Below are 20,732 nucleotides of genomic sequence, written 5' to 3' on the forward strand. Positions count from 1 at the left end.
GTGAGCTATCGTGAATATTTGTCACCACCTAAAGGTACCGTAATCTGGAACGCGTAAATTGCAGTCCTATTCGCAAGCAGTATGTTATCGAGCAGGCGGAACGGAACAGATTGACGTATAATTTTGTGAGAAAACATTTTGCGTATCTTGCATTTTATTTCTACTATCTTAATTGACAAGGGGCCAAATGTAAGGAAACAGTGGAAGGTGCAGAGGTGCAAGCAGAAAATGAGTCCTCCGACCCTGTCAGTATCCAAATAAGAAATGATCTGCCGCACACTCTTCATTCAGTCTTATTCAGCTTAGTCTTATTCAGCCTCACTCTTGAATAACCAAATACATTTATTGTGAAGTTAACATAGGTTGTAGGTATACATGAAAATTTGATCCAATGTTAAGCAGGGACGTTTCACTCCAATGACCTTCATCATGTGTGAAGTACAAGGAGCCACCACGCCTTGTACTTCACACATTGATCTGGCATGATGAAGGTCTTTGGACCGAAACGTCCCTGCTTAACATTAGATCGATTTTTCATTTATACCTAAATACCGTTTTTTTTCCATGGCGCATCAACCTATTTGTTCATTCATCACTGAATCAAGAGTGTGCAGCAGATCATTTATTTTTTGGTTATTTACAAGGGGCCGTCCTACTTAGCGATATCCACGGCTTTCCTGTGTGCACTCACTGACGGACCGCCAACATGACTTCTCAACATAGAAAGAGCACAGATGAAAATGAAGAGTGATAACGTATGTTTATGGCGTGGCAAGTTACACAAATCTTTTCCCACAGAACTATACTGTATAGTAATCTCTTCAGCTCTTGCTCGATAGCATGCTTCCTTCCTATTGGACTCCATTTTCCATGACAGGTTCCCTTAGACTCATGCTGCTGGGATTACTGACAGGCTCCATTGTTACAAAAATCTATGTTTCACCCTACAGGGCTCTAGTTCGGCATCCAGTGTATTGCTGAGGCCGGGTATTTGTAACAAGGACATTCCCTGTGACCTGTCATTGTGCTGGATCTAGTGTCTCTGTGGATTCTTAGTTCCTGCCCTGTATATCTTCTGATCTCCTTGGATCTTGTCTGGTTTTCTTGGCTTTCCCTGCTTTTGCTGACTTGACTTTATCTGACACTTCAGGATTCAACCCAGGTGTTGACTTCTGTTATTTCTCTGCTTACATATTCCAATACTCTCCTGGTTATTTTTTGACCCCAGTGATGGTATTACCTTCTGTGCCAGCCATAAGTTTTCTGTACTTGGACTTTCTGACACATTGTCCGTAACTGCACCATGTATTCTGAACCACCGAGTCAATCCTGCCTTGCAGCGGGCTTTGTTACCTCGGAGTAGCCTTACCCTTAGTTCACATCTGCATTGGTAATCTGTTCGGGGAGTCCGCATGGGGACCCACCGAATGGACTACCGAACGTACTGGCAAGTGGTGTGCAATGAAAGCACACGGACCCCATAGCCTATAATGGGGTCCATGTACTTTCTGCACGCTGTCTGCACGAATCATGCGGACATGAAAGTAGATCCCAATATACTTTTCTGTTGGCATGATTCGTGCGGACACCACGCAGAGACCACACGGACCCCATTATAGTCTGTGGGGTCTGTGTGCTTTCACTGCACACCGCTTGCCATTGTGTTCGGTAGCCCATTTGAGGGGGGTCCCCATGCGGACTCCCCCGAATGGATTAACAATGCAGATGTGAACGAGGCCTTAGGTTCTGTGAACTAGAGCGCAGTTGGACTATAAGTAGCTTAGTTTTCTTGCAGTCTGTTGGTCCTATCAGTTACACGCTATCTATTGGGGAATTTCCTAAATAGTATTTCCGTTACATTTTAGGCAATTGCTTCAGTCACAATTACATAACAATTGCATTATATTGTAGGTTTAATGATGTTGAATTACAGGCTGCCCAGATCTAATAAAATGGCAGACCTAGGAGCCTTCATGACAACCAAACAGTGACCCCCCCCCCCCACCATTATAGACGAGAACGGTAAGATGATTGGTATGTAACCAATGGTGGCATCTTACAGGTTAATAGTCGTGACTAGTACTTCGCAGGTACTACCTACAGGTGTTGGCTGTATAATACCGCCAGCAGTTGTGCAGTTTTGCACCAATTCAGCCCACACCGTTCTTGCATTGGTTAGTCAGGAAGGGGCAATGCAATGCTGTGAACTCTTAAAATATTTTGATATACCTACCATTGTATTTGTAGCTGTACGGAGTGTAATCTGCAGATTTTTAGTACATTTGTGGATGACAACCAATTATGGCAGGGCCTCTCGGTTAGTATTTTTTGAGAGTACAAGCTCTCATTGATGTTGTACAGTGCTGCAGAAAATGTTGGCGCTATATAAATAAAATGTATTAATATTATTATAATGGTAACACACCATGACTAACAATAATTGATAGAGTTTCTGTAAGTAATGCAACAATAAGTAGCAAAAACAAAAAATATTTGAATAAAGTGCACTAAAAATTAACTTTTATTGATAATGATTAAAAGCTAGCTGATCAGACGATAAAATGGTATAGAGAATAATTGGGCTAAATTGATTGTGTGGCTCCAATACCTGTAACATAAGGGGGATGTCCGAGTGTGAACATAGGGGCAATCTCCCTAACAACTCAGTCTGGCTAAATGCTATGTTATTATTATTATTTATTTATATAGCACCATTAATTCCATGGTGCTGTACATTATTATATTAATTCCATGGTGCTTTACATTTGGGGGTTACATAAAATACACAGAATATACAGGTAGATATAATACTAACAATGACCGACTAGCACAGTGGGGTAGAGGGCCCTGCCCGCAAGAGCTTACACTCTATGAGGGAAGAGGGATAGAGACAGAAGGAGAGGGGGGAGACTGTTCAGATGGTGGTGCGGTGATAGTGTTATTGGAGGTTGTAGGCCTTCCTGAATAGGGGAGTCTTCAGGGCCTTCTTGAGTCCTGTGATTGTGGGGGTCAGTCTTATGTGTCTTTTTAAGGAGTTCCAGAGTATGGGGGATGCACGAGAGAAATCTTGGAGACGGTTGTGTGAGGAGCGGATGAGAGCAGAGCGGAGTAGGAGGTCATTGGAGGATCTGAGGTTACGTGTGGGCAGGTAGCGGGAGATTAGTTCAGAGATATATGGAGGGGGACAGGGTGTGGATGGCTTTGTATGTTGATGTTAGTAGCTTGAACAAAGGCATTAGACAGGGGAGACCCACTTTTTAGTCTTTGAATAAAACGGACATACCACACACTTATACTCAGCCCACAACTGACGGACCCAGCACTAAAACAGTCAACTTATAGCCAGAGTAATGATTCACTGGCTAAAGGTACAAACACACAATCACACTTTGACACACTCGGCCACTATAAGCTGTCTGACGCGTTTCTCCGGCAAATGCCGCTTCATCAGAGGCAATATGCACTTATACTATGGCCTAACCGGTGTTACCTGTTTCATGGGTTAACACCGGACTAACAAGTGCGCGCTATGTGTCTTGAGTGCTCGACCGGCTGTGATGTATAGCTGCTAAGCGCTGGTGCTCAATCTCACCTAGATATAGGGTAGAGATCCGCCCCATCCATGTCATCGGTGGGCGTGCCTGCCATAGCACACCCGCCCCACCGACCAATGATGCGGTCCAATCAATAGCGCTCACGAGCGGCAAGCCCAAGTCGAGCTCCGCCTCCTCACTGATGCAAACACAAATGTAAACAGGGAGATATTGATGTGCGGCTAGCTCCCTTACTGTAGGTGAGACGCTAAACCGCATCTCCATGCTGACCAATGACTTACTGACATGGAAAAATAACAGTCCCTAAGAGATCAACAAATCCATGATTAAATGGTGTTAATAACCACCAAGGTAAGTATAACAGAGGCCCTCATCCTAAAGACCACGTATATCAATCATCGAGGGGGGGGTTCAAAATGCACCAGGGGCAAGTGGTACTACATCTGATGGGAAGACCGAAACTAAATCATCATTATAGGTATAAGAACAGGACACCCAGGCTACAGTCACGGTAAAGAGTTCCGATGACCTAATAGGAGCCAATAAATCTTTCAAGGGGCAAAACTAAAATTGCCTAAGATGTCTATAAGAAGGAGGCATAAGAGATAAATTCATTAAGGGATCTGCTTTCCAGAATACAGTGAAAATAAATAAATAAATAAAGCACCGCACTGTCCTATATAAAGGCCTGTATAACCCACTCAAAGATATTTTACCTAGTTGACGGACTTTGAGAAGAGAGGCCTCATGGGAATGTGTAAAGCCGGATGGTTGTTTTGCTGAATTGCCTGCCATGTAGATGATTCTGACCTTGATATTAGGAAGTATTGGGAGCAGTGGTTATGTGAGGGCATGCACACCAATAGAGAGGATCATGTGATCGTCTCCCACAGTTTTCTTGTCTATGTCCTAGACTCATGTGGTCTATCTGGCGGCCAAGCAACCGTTTATGGAACCAGCGTAGATGCCAGATTTGGCCACCTATCAGTTTGCAGGGTATACAGGCCTAGCTGCAATATATGTGGGCAAATGTGTCATAGAATACCATATAGAACCAGCATGCCTCCATATCCAACCACATCTTTTATTATATCCAGGCTAGGGGCAGCCTAACATGATACTAGAGGCTCCTTTCAATTGTACAGTTTCCCCAATACTGCTCATTTCTCCCTAATACCGTAATCCCTTATATAGATCATCATTAAATTCATACATACAAAATTTCATTCGATTCCAACAACTCCTTTTTGTCAGTTGGTGTATAAAGGGTGTAGGGTACTCTTAATTTTTAATTATGGGGGCCAGAGATCCTCTCACATCAGCAGTTTGGATGCTGAGCCATGAGGTGGTAGAAGCTTCTGGGCCGGCCAGGACTTACCGTATACACTCGAGTATAAGCCGACTTTTTCAGCACATTTTTCATGCTGAAACAGCTCTCCTCGGCTTATACATGAGTCAGGGTCCACGGAGCACAGAAAACTGGAAGGGGGAGGTCCATTAGTGCTACTGCTCTGTGATTGGCTTGTCATGAGGTCACGTAACTGTGATGTCATCAAAGGTCCTGTAGCCACTGGTATGTAACATCTGCAGATAAGGTTGAGTCTAAATCCTAGTAGCTCCGCCCACACCAGAGTCCGATCACATGGTCATGACGTCATCAGAGGTCCTTCAGCCCACTAGGATTTAGCATCTGCCCTGCAGATGAGTGGCCGGGATTCATTGTGTCTTATGGAAGATGTCTGTTGTATGGAGGAGAGGAAGCTGCAGTAACGTGACACACAGGGACCTTCCTTTAGTTACTCTGCCTAGTAATGTCAGGCATTTGGGGTTATTCATTTAGTTTCAGTAACTCCATGTGCCTCACAGTAATAACAGTTAACCCCATCATGTCCCTCACATTAACCCCTGTGTGCCCCATATAAGGGTTACTAATATGTGAGACACATGAGGGTACTAATGAAGGACCTTAATTATGAAGATACCTAATTATTACCTCCATATGTCCCACATATCAGTAACTCTTATGTGAGGCACACAGGGGGTTAATGTGAGGGATATGATGGGGTTAACTGATATTACTATGATCCCCATAGAGTTACTAAGCTGCAATGCACATGACCAGACTTTTTATCTGCAATGGTGGATTCCCCCCCTCGGCTTATACTCCGAGTCAATAAGTTTTCCCGGATCGTGCACGCTGGGCGGGCATTCAGGGTGTGTCTTGATCTTCTTCCCTGCCTCTTCTTCCTCCGATGTCTTCGGGTCCCGTCCTCCTCCGGCGCTTGCTCGCGGACACTGATAAAAAAAAATAGCTTGGGCGCATGCGCAGTAGCACGCGGCTTCTACTACGGCTACTGCGCATGCGCCCAGGCTATTTTTTTTTTAGATATTAGATATCTCTAAATTGGGGCGGAGCTAAACAGCAGGTTGCATGTGAAACCCCGCCCACCAACTGACACAAGAAACCAGGAAGAAAGAAGATTTTACAGCAGTGAAGACTGGTGAGTATGCGACGTGGGAATACCCCTTTAAGCTGGTAGTTTATTCTGCTATAGTACTTTCCTTGAGGTGGGGGAGGAATTGGGGAAGATGGGATTGAGTTTGCTTTTTTGGTTTTTTTTTTCCCTGTATTTGCTTAAATAAATCTTAATAAAACTAATTTTATAAAATATCTTTTCACCTTAAATGCAGCTGTTTATGGAAGAGGTGAAGTCTCGAGGTCCCTATATATATTCTGTACTTGAATCTGCTCAAGCTTTCCTCACACAGCATCCTTTTCAAGAAATAGAAGAGGATACGTCTACAATAGCCAAAGGTTAGTACCTTCAGTATCAACCAGTGATGTCTCGGGCCTTTATTTTCCTCCTTAGTAAACCTTTTGAGGACAGGTTGCAGTAGCCATCTAAACCAACTCTGGTTCTTTGCATTAATAGGTGGCATTCCTCTGTTTCCAGCTCTATTGGAGTATGTTCTCTAGCTCCACCTGTTTATGAACAATCAATGCAGTTAGTTTCATTGCCTGATATAATATCAGGAAGGGGCAGACAAGGGAGTATGAGACCAAACTCTCAGACAGTGTCTGGCGGTTCAGAATCTTTTGTCTCTGGCCCAGGACCACTCAGAGAGCACTGATGGTTTTGGAAAGGTTGGTGCTAGAGAAAACATCTTTGAAATTTAGGTCCAACTAAATCAGATCTGAATTTTAGAAAAAGTTGGACACGGCAATATCTCAGCTACAGATGCATCGGTTGACGCGGGAAAATCACCATTGGATTCAGGTGACCCAAACCTATCTATCTCTGGAGATGGGGCTGATAGGTTGGGTTCTGATGAAAGACTTCCTTTAACAACTATCTTGGGTTAACAGGTGGCTCGTCTATAGAAAGCAGAGTGGTTATTAACCCCTTAACAACACAGCCCTATTTTTTTTTAAAATCATTCTGTAGTAAAAACTTTTGGAATAGTTTATCTTAGTGATTTTTCCAATTTCACATTGAAGTAGCATAACTTGCTGTGCACCAATTCAGAGAAAAGCGCGTGCGGCACCAATACGGTAGGAGTTATAAAATTAGAATTAAAATGTTTGGCTCAACACTATGGTAGTAGTTTTTCATCTGTTACACTTCTCTGATTTTGTTGGTTGAGTGTCATCTGTTTTGCAACTGTTTTTAACTGTCAGTGAAAAAAATACACAGTCCAGTTACATTAATGTGACCACCTGTCAAAATCCAGAATAGCCACCTTTGGCAGAGCGGACCGCTGCGAGACGTGCAGGAAGAGAGAGGATGTTATGATGATGGTCACTGGGATGTTGAGCCATGCCGACTCCAGTGCCGTGGCCAGCTGCGCTAGGTTACGCGGTTTACCATCCATGGTGCGAATAACCCAATCGAGGTGATCCCACAGATTCTCAATTGGGGAATTTACTGGCCAAGGGAGTACGCTAAAACTCACCCTGGTGCTCCTCGAACTACACACGTGTACTGCGAGCTTTATGACACGTCGCATTGTCCTGCTGGTAGATGCCATCATCCTGAGGAAATACAATTATCATGTAGGGGTGAACATGGTCCGCAAGGATAGATGCATACTTGTGTTGAGCCATCGTTCCTTCCACAATGATGAGTGCACCCAGATGGCTGATGACACATGCCTTCTGCTATTGGGTATTTAACATTGACGTCAAAAGTAGGCGCTGGTCACATTAATATGACTGGACTGTGTAGATGAAATTTATTGATCTTTCCTTTTTGACCCAACCCACTGATGCATTTTTTTAACAGATGTAAAATAGACCTGAATCCCCTTTACATCAGTTAAAAACAAGTACATTGATTTTTATTGCGTCCCACTGTCTGTGAAAATGGACAAAGATAGAGTATGTTGAGGTTTTTTTTACAGCCATTATTGTCAGTGTGTTCTCAAAATGGATGCAGGACATACATTACAAAAAATCTGTTATACACTGTGTGAATAAGCCTTAACTCTTGCGCACCAAATGGGAATAAGGGTAAGTTCACACAGGGTTTTTTGGTCAGAATTTTGAGGCTGTATCCGCCTCAAAATCCTGACCAAAAAGATGACTTCCATTGAAATCAATGGGAGCCGGTCAGTTCTTTTTTCCGGGAGTCATTTGTTCCGGCTCTCGGAAAAAGAAGCTCAGTCTTTCAGGCGGATTCGCCTCGTGACAGGAGGGAACGTTGGCAGTTACCTTATAGGCAAAATTGAAGCAGAAAGTCACCAGAGGAAAACTCTTTTGGTGCAACAAACAGTGGTATAACTTGTGGGCACCAAATGGGAATTGGGAATAAAACTTTAGATTTGGCTGGTGACTAATGTGCCAAGAATCAAACTGATCAGGAGTCTGGTGCTGCTGATGGGGGCGATTCTAAGTACGCTGGGAGGAGGATGTTGGTGATGAGGAGGATGAGGGTGTTGGTGATGAGGAGAATGGGGCTGGTGGTGATGAGGAGAATGGGGCTGGTGGTGATGAGGAGGATGGGGGTGTTGGTGATGAGGAGAATGGGGCTGGTGGTGATGAGGAGAATGGGGCTGGTGGTGATGAGGAGGATGAGGGTGTTGGTGATGAGGAGGATGGGGTGTTGGTGATGAGGAGAATGGGGGTGGTGGTGGTGAGGAGAATGGTGGTGATGAGGAGGATGGGGGTGGTGGTGATGAGGAGGATGGGGGTGGTGGTGATGAGGAGAATGGGGCTGGTGGTGATGAGGAGGATGGGGGTGTTGGTGATGAGGAGAATGGGGCTGGTGGTGATGAGGAGAATGGGGCTGGTGGTGATGAGGAGGATGAGGGTGTTGGTGATGAGGAGGATGGGGTGTTGGTGATGAGGAGAATGGGGGTGGTGGTGGTGAGGAGAATGGTGGTGATGAGGAGGATGGGGGTGGTGGTGATGAGGAGGATGGGGTTGGTGGTGATGAGGAGAATGGGGGTGGTGGTGATGATGAGGAGAATGGGGGTGGTGGTGATGAGGAGAATGGGGGTGGTGGTGATGAGGAGGATGGGGGTGGTGGTGATGAGGAGGATGGGGGTGGTGGTGATGAGGAGAATGGGGGTATTGGTGATGAGGAGGATGGGGGTGGTGGTGATGAGGAGGATGGGGGTGGTGGTGATGAGGAGAATGGGGGTATTGGTGATGAGGAGGATGGGGATGGTGTTGATGAGGAGGATGGGGGTGGTGGTGATGAGGAGGATGGGGGTGGTGGTGATGAGGAGGATGGGGGTGGTGGTGATGAGGAGAATGGGGGTATTGGTGATGAGGAGGATGGGGGGGTGGTGATGAGGAGGATGGGGGGGGTGGTGATGAGGAGGATGGGGGGGTGGTGATGAGAAGGATGGGGTGGTGGTGATGAGGAGGATGGGGGTGTTGGTGATGTGGAGGATGGGGGTGTTGGTGATGATGAGGAGGATGGGGATTCTAAAGATGATTTTATGCCAGAAAATTGTTGTAAATGATGATAAATCTGGCAGGGCCTGCACCACGTCTCTACCACTTCTCCGTTTTGGAAAGTTCAGTGTCTTTTTACACCTTTTTTTGAGTTTGGATATCTGGCCCTTTACTCTTATAAGATTCTCAGAAGTAAATTTGTTACTCCAAGTCACAAAGATTTAGTTTCTTTGAAACCTTTTCTAGATGCCTCTCCCAGAAGCCGATCTCAGAGTCTCAGTCGCTTACTATGGAAACAAGCAAGTGTGGCTAGTGAACTATGGGACAGGTTGACCGCTCGCAGTTTAGACCAGCACCGCCATCTGGAAAGAACTTTAGAACAGCTTCGGGATTTAGGAGTTTCGATGAAAGAAGCTACAGATTCACTAAGTCAAGCGGAGAGCGTGCAAACAACTTGGGAACCCATAGGAGACTTGTTTATTGATTCCTTACCTGAGCACATCCAAGCAACAAAGGTAAGGACTAGAGCCTGCTATTGATGGGATGACTCTATGCAGTTTTAGCAAATGCAATGAAATTGTCTCTTAATTATTTTTTAGCTTTTTAAGGAAGAGATAACTCCTATTAAAGATACAATCAAGATGGCCAATGACCTTGCACATCAGCTAGCCCTTTGTGACGTTCATCTGTCTATGGAAAATGCGCGTGAGCTCGAGCAAATGAACAACCGTTGGAAACAGCTACAGGTATATATGTTAAGCATACAGGAAGGGATCCAGAGGAGGAGCTGTAAGCCATTGTGAAATATAGATTGCTATCTTTAGACTTTAGTCACAGGGTTTATGTACTACTACTTCTTCCTAACATACACAGTCCAGTCACATTAATGTGGCCACCTGTCAAAATCCAGAATAACCACCTTTGGCAGAGCGGACCGCTTCGAGAAGTGCAGGAAGAGAGGGGATGTGGTGATGATGATCACTGGGATGTTGAGCCATGCCGACTCCAGTGCCGTGGCCAGCTGCGCTAGGTTACCCGGTTGAGCATCCATGGCGTGAACAACCCGATCGAGGTGGTCCCACAGATTCTAGATTGGGTTCAAGTCCGGGGAATTTGCTGGCCAAGGGAGTATGGTAAACTCATCATGGTGCTCCTCGAACCACGCACGTACACTGCGAGCTTTATGACACATCGCATTGTCCTGCTGGTAGATGCCATCAAAACAATTCGCATGTAGGTGTGAACATGGTCCGCAAGGATAGATGCATACTTGTGTTGATCCATCGTGCCTTCCACAATGATGAGTGTACCCAGATGGCTGATGACACGTGCGTTCTGCGATTGGTTATTTAACATTAACGTCAAAAGTAGGCGTATGGAACAATGGTCCGTACTGTGTTCAGACTGCACATTGCTTGTGTCTGGAGAAACAGAGATCATTATTTGTATGTATATAGCAGTGTTTGTTCAACCATACTGTAAGTTTAGACAGTATTCTGACAACCTAGATGATTTTTCATAATGTAAAGTATGGGCAAACAAATGTAATAAATGTTTACTCTTATTTCTCTTATGCAGACTGCGGTTACAGAACGTCTTCGGCAACTGCAGGACGCTCACCGTGACTTTGGACCGGAGTCTCAACATTTTTTATCATGTGAGTTATTTTGATTTCTCCATCGAAAGTAACATCAGGTATATATACATACATACATACACAACCTTTAACCCCTTCCGGACTGCCCATAGACTATATATGTCCGGGAAGTGGTTGCCTAGTTCTGACAGGACGTACCGGTACGTCCAGTCAGAACACAGTAGCTGCACGGAGATCGTGCAGCTACTGAAGCTGGGAGTCGGCTGTAACTTCAGCCGGAGCTCCCAGAGAGGTGGCAGGGAAGATTTATTACCTCCCCTGCCATCTCGATCGCTTTGTATACAGCGCTCAATGGACGCTGCCATAATTTATACACAATATATATATTTTACAGCATTGACCTTCTATGATGAATAATGCTAGTTTTGGATAGTGTGGACTTCTACGCACATGGGGTTCCCTAAGGGGGCTTTCACACCTGCACTCATTCTCCGGTTTGTGCATTCCACCCGATTTCTGTCTTCAGCCCTGGCGAAACTGGACAGGGGACGGAAACCCGTCTGTGTGCGCTTTCTGCCTGTCCACGGGGAAACCATTTTTTTTGGCCGGACACAAAGTCCTGCATGTCCAATTTGTCTTTGGCGGAATTCACAAACTGGAGAACGAGCGCTGGTGTGAAAGCCTCCTAACATGTTTTTTTAGTTTATTTTGTGTATATTATATATTTTTAAAATTCAAAGTTTGGTTTTTTAAACTCTTTATTATTTGTTTATTTTTTTATACTTTGTTTTTAACATTTTAAACTTTTTTTTTGCTTTTTTCCTGTTTCAAAATGGGAATTGAAGCTTGGATCTGTTGCTCTCCATTGCTTTGTACTGCAATACAATGTTTGAATTATATTTTTGCAATTTAATAGTCCCTATTTATTAGCTGATCCCGCCTACAGCTCACTGCCACCATCGCTTTCCCTTCTGCCCTCCAGGGCACCCCATGCTTCCCAGCAACGTGATATGGGATGCATGGGGACCCCTGGAGGGCAAAAGGGAAAGCAGAGGTGGCCGTGAGCAGGATCGGGGATCAGTACGTAAGGCCACTATGCTGTCTTCCAGCCTCTTTAGTAACGTCATAGACCTCATGTGGCTCAGGACAGTGTCACGACGCATAAAGACTAGTGTTGAGTGAATAGTATTCGTCGAATACCTCACTCCATAGGAATGCGTGTTAGCGGCCGTGAAGATTTGACGGCATTTAACCCCCTGGTGTTCGACCACTTCCAAGCATTCCTATTAGAGATGAGCGAACACTATTTGAAACAGCTGTTTCGAATAGCACGCTCTCATAGAAATGAATGGACGTAGCCGGCACGTGGGGGGTTAAGCGCCCGGGCCCCGGCAAAGTCTGCTTCCATTCATTTCTATGGGAGCGTGCTATTCGAAACAACTGTTTCAAATAGCGTTCGCTCATCTCTAATTCCTATGGGAGCGAGGTATTCGACGAATAGTTTCGAATACTATTTGCTCCACACTAATAATGACACTATCGTAACCCATATCTGTGTCGAGGACCGAAAACAACTGGGAGTAGCCGTAGCCTAGAAATGGTTTTTATATTTGTCAGATGTCATGGGCCTCCGATCATTATACTCTGGGGTCTGAAGCGAAAAATCAAGGAATATCAGTGCTAAAACTAATGGTACTGATATCATCAGGGCAGATACCTGCAAAGCTGAATTCAGCACTCTGTCAGCTTTCTAGTTGTATATAATACTGCCGGTGTCAGAGGACACGAAATGTCCACTTTAACTACCGTATGTAAATAAAACGACATGATAACATTGTCTTGTTATACTGCAGCTTCTGTACAAGTGCCCTGGGAGAGAGCAATATCACCCAACAAGGTTCCTTATTATATCAAGTGAGTAGAAATACATTATGTTATTTTGCATCTCATCCATGTTATCTGTGTGTGCATTAGCTTTGCTGATTTTAAAATGTAGAAAAAAAGCAGCCAGTTGTCTTGTAACTTCATATCATTCACTGTTTTCTATGTCATTCCTACTGCTTTGGCATCATGAGACAAAGTGTTTTCCTACCATTGGACTGCTGAAGATACTTCTATTAAACTGTCTGTTCTTTTCATGTAGTCACCAGGCACAGACAACTTGCTGGGATCATCCAAAAATGACTGAGCTGTACCAGGCGCTTGGTGAGAAATCGTTCTATATTTGTTCATTAAATAATGCATTTATTCTACATAATTTAAGTGTTTTATTAGCATCATTTTTGCATTAAAGGGGTTGTCCCATCACAAGGATCCTATCTATACTGCTGGTTAATGTGGATGTAAGACTTTTCCTAAATACACTGCTTCAGCAAAACTGCTTTGTTTGTCCACTATCTTACTTTATTCAATTCTTTGTTGACACAGCCCTTGACTTATCTGCTCAAAAGTCAAGTGATGTAGCTGCTGCTCTCAGGGGGAGGGAGGAGGGGCTAAGTGCACGGGAGCGAGCCTGTGTATCTAGCTATTCCTGTGTCTACACCACATGACCTAGGTCCTGCACTCAGATAGAGGACAGGAGCTGCTTTCATTTCTTCTGTTCTCCCAGTTATCAGGCTAGCTAATTCAGTTGTGTTCATTATGGCAGAGACAGGCAGTCTCTGTATGTAACACAGAATGGAGTTGCTCCTGCCTGTACTTCATAGTCCAATATGGGTGGGCGGGGCTAAACGCTAATTTGGGGCGGGGCTAAACGGCAGGTTGCATGTGAAACCCCGCCCACCAAATGATGCAAGAAACCAGGAAGAAAGAAGATTTTACAGCAGTGAAGACTGGTGTGTATGCGATGTGGGAATACCCCTTTAAAATGTATATGACAAATGTTCATTTACTCGTGTATTAGGACTTATTCACACTTGTGCTGTCTGTGTTCTCCACAGATCAACAAATTGTTTTCATTCCTACACTTTGCAATGTCTTGCTGGGGATTGTTATGGAACCTTTAGATTATAATGGGTGCGATTGGTGTTCAACATGAAACAAAATACATCATGTCTCCGTTTTTACCTATATTATCCATGGAGAACATGGACAGCACATGTATGTGAAAAACTTAACACAGCTTTATTAGGTCTAGACTATCTGATATAACTAATACTTGCTTTTTCTGTTGCCTTTTTTCAGGAGATTTAAATAACATCAAATTTTCAGCCTATCGAACAGCAATGAAACTGCGCAGAGTGCAAAAGGCTCTAAGATGTGAGCACCAGTGACTTTAAATGCAGTAAATTTGGGTGATGTACAGTACACTATATTCTCTATTCTCAATGTGTTTCATATTCATTGATTTTTTTAGTTTTATATTCATTTATTTTTATTTATTTAACCTTTATTAGTTGCTAAAATATCCTCAGCTAATAACTGTTGCCTTGGTAACACAAAATATATATAGTATATTGTCCGATGAACACTGATACCTATAGCCAATCTGTCAGCTTTGACTAAATTTTTGTATGACTGTTTTTGCTGTGCTCCTTGCTGTACTAAAAACAGCTACTGTGAATACAGCCTTAGACCAATAGCACAAGCATGAAATGTTGGCATTTTTAACACGGACACAAATTCTGGCACGATTGCAGGTATGATCACTGGAACTAAGGGTTGGTTCACGTCTGCTTTTGTATTCCGTCCGAGGAGAGCCTGGGCATGATTCGTGCGGACAGTGTGCGGCAAGCACACGGACCCCATTATAGTCTATGGGGTCTGTGTGCTTTTACAGCACAGCACTTGCAATTGCGCTTGTATTCCGTTCGGGGGTCTCCATGTGGACTCTCCCCGGATGGAATACAAAAGCAGATGTGAACAGGGCACCACAGCATTCCTTATAATGCTATTCATATAGGGGATCACACCAGGACTTGCAGTCCTAACAGGGGCACACAAATGCACTAATCTTAAATGGGTTTTCCTGACATATTTTTTAATGTTTAAAGGGGTTTTTATCATCTCTCTCTATATTGAAACTGGCAGAGAGAAAAGTCCTTGCACCAATTTTAGATGGATTCTGTTGCAGAGTCTGAAGACTCCAACACTAGTGTGAATCCAACCTTAGCCAGACCATTTTGTGGCCTTGTGTAGTGCCGAATACTTTTACACTACTTTAAAAACTTCTGCATATATAGCTGTATAGGAACTAATTTTGGCCACTTACTATATCCCACCTTTTATTTCAGCATTTCTGACTGTTTTCATCTCTTTCTGTCACCATTTTGCAGTGGACCTAGTCACCCTGCCCCTCCTATCCCAGATATTTAGTTGTGATATCCTCCAGTCTTCAGATCGTTCTCTCGATGTTCTTGATGTCATTCGGTGTTTGAGTTCACTATATGAGCGATTAGAAGAAGAACGTGGACTTTTAGTCAATGTGCCATTGTGTGTGGACCTAGCGCTCAACTGGCTGCTAAACGTCTTTGATGGGTAGGCATTCGTGAGAACTTTACCATAACATACCAGTAACCACGAAACATTCAAGCCCGGTATAAAGATGTGTCTTATAGAATACTTGTCTTCACTCTTGATGATGTGTCTATTTTAGTGACAAATTGCATGCTTCATGAGATAACAGTCCTAGACCATCTTTCCTTGTAACTCTGTGTTGTGGTGTTCCTTCTAGAAATGTATGTATTGACAACTGGTCAACTATGCACACCCCAACACAGATATCAATTTATTTATAAATGTCTAGGAGGAATATGGCAGAAGTGGCACAGACAGGAGTAACTCGGTGGCTCAGTGGTTAGCACTGCAGTCTTGCAGCGCTGTAGTCCTGGGTTCGAATCCCGACAAGGACAACATCTGCAAGGAGATTGTATGTTCTCCCCGTGTTTGCATGGATTTCCTCCCATTCTACAAAAGACATAGTGGTAGGAAAAAAAAAAAAAACAGGTGGCACAGCCAGAACTGTAGGAAGAATGCCTGTGAATAGTTATTTCATAGTGAATAGAGGTATGTACTAAAACAAACATGTCAGGAGAAGTGACCAGTCCTCTTTCATGTAAAATGCTATAAACTATGATATTTATACCTCTATCTCCTGACTTTGTTACCCCTCGTTCACATCAGCGTTTGGATTTCATCCGGGAGGAGCCTGCATGGGGACCCCCCCGAACGGAATACCGAACACATTTGCAAGCGCTGTGCAGTAAAAGCACACGGACCCCATAGATTATAATGGGGTCTGTGTCCTTACCGCGCGCTGCCCACACGAATCATGTGGACAGGAAAGTAGATGGTGAACTACTTTCCTGTCTGCCCAATCCCTGCGGAGATCTGGCAGTAAGCAGACGGACCGCATTATAGTCTATGGGGTCCATGTGCTTTTACTGCACCAGCGCTTGCACTTGCGTTTGGTATTCCGTTCGGTGGTCCACATGTGGACTCTCCCCAAACGGAATCCAAACGCTGATGTGAACGAGGGCTTAATCTAGTGAATGCAATTTCATTAAAGGGGTTTCCCAGCTAAATCTACTAATATCAGATTGGTTGGAATCTAACACCCGGCATCCTCACTAGTCAACTGTTCTCAGCAGCTAATATACAGAGAATGGAGTAGGAAGCAGACAGCGCTGATCTCTGTGCAGTGGCCAGACCAGGATCAGCTCCCATTCACTTACGTTCAATCATTACACAAAGATTGGAGCTGTCTTCTTCCTGCTGATCCCCACCAATCTGACCTATCCTTAGCATAGATCATCCATATTGTAAGCCTGGAAATCCCACTTAAAGACTTTGTTCAGGCAAAAATTTTAAAGTTTAAATCTGCTGGGGGCAGTGGAAAAAAAAAAAAAAAGTGTACTCAGCTGCCCCTGTTGCTCCAGTGTCGTTCTGGGTCTCCCCGTTTGTCTGCAGAATTTTCCATTTTGGAAAGATGATTTGTATGCACTTGAAAAAGAGTGATACTTGCTCGAAAAGCGTTGTGCGAATAAAGTTTGTTCATTCATCTGGGCAAGCGTGGTTCATCTTCTGTTCTCCCCCCAAGGGGGAGGGTCCATCTCCAATACTGTTCCCCGTTTGTCTGCTCTCCCGGGTCTCTTCTGACGTTGTGCTGAGCCCGCTCATTGGCCGCAGCAGTCACATGCCAATCAGTTGCCTCAGCAGGCCTCAGGAAGAGGACCCGTGATGTCACAGATAGCAACTTTCAAGCCCTTCGCAGATTGGCCTCAGCAGTTACGTGACCACTAGAGATGAGCAAGTACTGTTCGGATCAGCCGATCCGAACAGCACGCAGGCATTGAAATGAATGGATGCACCTGGTACTTCCGCTTTGACGCCGGCCGGCCGCTTAACCCCCCGTGTGCCGGCTACGTCCATTCATTTCAATGTGTGCGTGCTGTTTGGATCGGCTGATCCGAACAGTACTCGCTCACCTCTAGTGACCACTGAGGCCAGTCAGCGGCTTCAGCACCCAGGAGAGCAGACAATGGGGAGGAGATGCCACCCGCTTATTTAAACTTTAAAAAAAGGTCTGTCCATTTTTGCCTGGACAACCCCTTTAAGATAAGTTTACACTATACAATTACGTTTCTGAAGATTGCAGAGGAGATATGGCTTTTCAGAGGAGACAGAGCAAAAATGTATGCATACGGTGATTTTTCACATTTACTTTGGTCTGCCTCAGAATAAAAAGAACTGACCGCTATGCGCTGTATACTATTGCTCTTCATGGTTTGTTGTGTAACAGCATTGAACCGAACAATGGTCTACATGACCCCAAAAAGTATAGTCCGGAGAGCCTTTCAGCCATGAGGTTACATTACAGTGTATATGTGTGTGTGTATACTGGTATAGAAGACCTATGGCTAGTATTCCTATGGGGCACACTGTTGTCTGCAGTTTATGTGGCTGGCACTTTTATGTTGGCACCAGTGTTGCCATTCTTTTTGGGAGCGTAGCTGGGGGCCATATTAACACCTGTGTAGTAAGTTATGCTTCTTAGGACCCTATTGGTTGCACTGTATTGGGTGCATGGTGTCTAGGACTCTTATGGGGCATTAAATATGGCATTCGTATGACACATTATGGACTGTTATATGTCGCTTACACTTTGATACTTACTGTACAAGGTAATGCATATAAACATTATAGACATTTCTATGTGATACATTATTATGGTTATTATACTACTCTTACATTACCAGCCTATATTGATTTTAATAGGAGTCTGATGTTGAATTTTTCCTGTAGCTGATTTATACAGCTAGGACGGAAAAAATATACTCCATGCTCGATCAGGCAAATTCCGCCTGATAACTGCCATTGAAGTGAATGGAAGGTGGAATAATACCACCACGGAGATTGGTCAAGTGCAAAATTTCCGCTTCAAATTCCTGAATTTTACAGCTAGGAAAAAATTCAGCCACGCGATCATATCCTAACTATCTCTAATAGATACTCAATATGGAAGAAAGCAGAAAGATGGCACCGAGCCTTGCCTAGTGTTATACTGCAAGCATATTTACAGATAGCATTAGATGTATATAGATGGTCGCTCACCTTGCTTAGTGAGAAGATAGAAATAGTTCAATGATGGGCTTGAAATGGCTGCAGGATCACCACTGTCACATCAACGTTTCCCTATTGCTCGACCAGTCTCCTGTATATGCTGAGCACCTCTGTATATCTCAGTGGGAACTACCTAGAGCGGAGGGGGGTTCATATCCCAAAAATGATGTCTGTGGCATAAATTCATAATATGAAATGCTGGTCTTCCACTTCTACAGTCGACTTGCTAGCATGTAGCCTTTGGGATGGCAAACTACTGATTCATTGTAGTCTCACTGGAGTAACCAGAGGAGTCCTAGTGGTTGCCAGAAGTCAAGGGTCCCTTTGATCTCCTTTAAAGTGAACCTTTCATGTCCACAGAGATGTACGGTAATACATAATGTACTCGTATATCTGTAGCAATGGGGCGCATACTGGGAAAGATGACCTGTTGGCTTTCTAGCACTGTATAATACTGCACATCTCTGAGAACATGAAAGGCCCTCGATAATATTTGACAGTTTGCCTGTTGTAAATTTAGCATGCAGCCTTCCTGTGTTAAAAAACAAAACAACAACAACAACAAAAAAAACCCCTGACGAATAGCAATTTCATTGCAAAAATAGCGGTTAGTCAGCAGGAGGGATTGGGTAGATCACTATGCTAAAAAAGCGCACTGCCACAGAAAATGTTTAGCAAAAAATATATAAAGCTTTATTTAAATACATTTTAAAACATATATAAGACAGAAATAATGAATGGGGTGATACAACCAAACAGAACAATGAAGGCCCAAGATGGAATACTAATGGTTGATGATGAATAAATGACACTTACATTACATATATATAAGGATATGTAAAACATCCATAGTTTCTAAAGTACATATATAACATACATAGTTTTTTAAAGTGCAAATATTCTGTGAAATAACATGATGCCAAGTAGTAAATTACCTATGGGTGGACCTTCATGTAGCGAACGCGCCCCGACGCGCGTTTTGCCACTACCGTGGCTTCGTCAGGGGGAAAAAAGATGAGGGATTGGGTGCGGAATGATCACTATATGGGGGACACTGACAGTGTAAATGCTGCTAAAATGTACAATTGGGACCCGGCTGATATCTGTGAGATGGGTGGCCAAAGTGTGAGCATTTACTGAAGTGTGAACCCTTAGTTACCACTCGTAGCCATCCTCCAAGGCACAGCCTCAATGCACTACCTCAAAACTGCTGCTTCCTATGTGTTTCAGTTTGGGCGGGTTCACATCTGCGCCTCGATCTCCGCTTTCAGGTTTCCATCTTCTGCATACAGGAGACGGAAACCTGGCAGTCAGTGTCCGCCCATGAGCTTTTTGTGGTTTCCGTGGTGAAACTGGTTTATTTTAACCAGACACAAAGACATGTCCGACTTTGTGTCTGGTTAGAAAAAAAACGCCGCGGACACCACAAAACGCTCACAGGTGGACACTTTCCAAACCTAGACGGTTTCTGTCTCCTGTCCAGTTTCTTAGGCAGAAGACGGAAACCTGAAAGCGGAGACCGGGGCGCAGGTGTGAACCCGCCCTAAACTGTTTTGCTGAGCTGCCTCAGTGAGTACGCTTTCTATGAGTCCCTTACCTTGACTGGTAAACCATTTCGCCCTGTTTGGAACTACAGGACAAATCTGAGCTGTGCCCTCTCCACCTTATGCAGCAGTTATTTAGTGGAGCCACTTGTGTCAGAAGCTATGGGCGGCCATGTCCTATGTGTCCATGAGCAACACCAGTTGACAATCTGCAGATCACAGTAAATGGACACGGAGACACTGACACTTATAAGAACTGATTTCATTCTGCTCTTATCCTGATGTAGCCGAACTTGCGTAACTCATTCAATTGCAATAGGGATATTAGGGCGAGTTTTCTGTCTGACAGATCGATCACTACACAAGGCACCGCTACATTGCAGAGGGTTGGTTTAGGACAACTGAGGTGCCATACAAAGTTGAGTTGAGTTTTTACAAATCGCAGCATGTCACTTGTACCTACAGAAACGCTAGTGATGCGTTTCTCTCCTCTGCCATTTTTGGCTGCAGCCCGCTTACTGGGGCCCCGACCTTAAATGTGTATGAGGCTGCTGTCTCTCAATTTAACCAAAAGC

At 44.1% G+C, this 20,732-nt stretch overlaps 1 protein-coding gene across 1 annotated transcript in view; it reads left to right on the plus strand.

The window, feature by feature from the left end:
• Positions 1 to 20,732, plus strand: part of DRP2 (dystrophin related protein 2) — an 81,759-nt gene that overhangs the window by 37,885 nt on the left and 23,142 nt on the right. The window contains exons 4-11 of the mRNA XM_075259366.1: positions 6,246 to 6,369; positions 9,703 to 9,971; positions 10,056 to 10,202; positions 11,035 to 11,113; positions 12,907 to 12,967; positions 13,197 to 13,258; positions 14,237 to 14,311; positions 15,328 to 15,529. Of these exons, the coding sequence (XP_075115467.1) occupies positions 6,246 to 6,369; positions 9,703 to 9,971; positions 10,056 to 10,202; positions 11,035 to 11,113; positions 12,907 to 12,967; positions 13,197 to 13,258; positions 14,237 to 14,311; positions 15,328 to 15,529 (1,019 nt within the window). The remainder of the gene's footprint in view (positions 1 to 6,245; positions 6,370 to 9,702; positions 9,972 to 10,055; positions 10,203 to 11,034; positions 11,114 to 12,906; positions 12,968 to 13,196; positions 13,259 to 14,236; positions 14,312 to 15,327; positions 15,530 to 20,732) is intronic.

The sequence above is a fragment of the Leptodactylus fuscus genome, chromosome 11 (genome assembly GCF_031893055.1).
Source record: "Leptodactylus fuscus isolate aLepFus1 chromosome 11, aLepFus1.hap2, whole genome shotgun sequence".
Lineage (NCBI taxonomy): Eukaryota > Metazoa > Chordata > Amphibia > Anura > Leptodactylidae > Leptodactylus > Leptodactylus fuscus.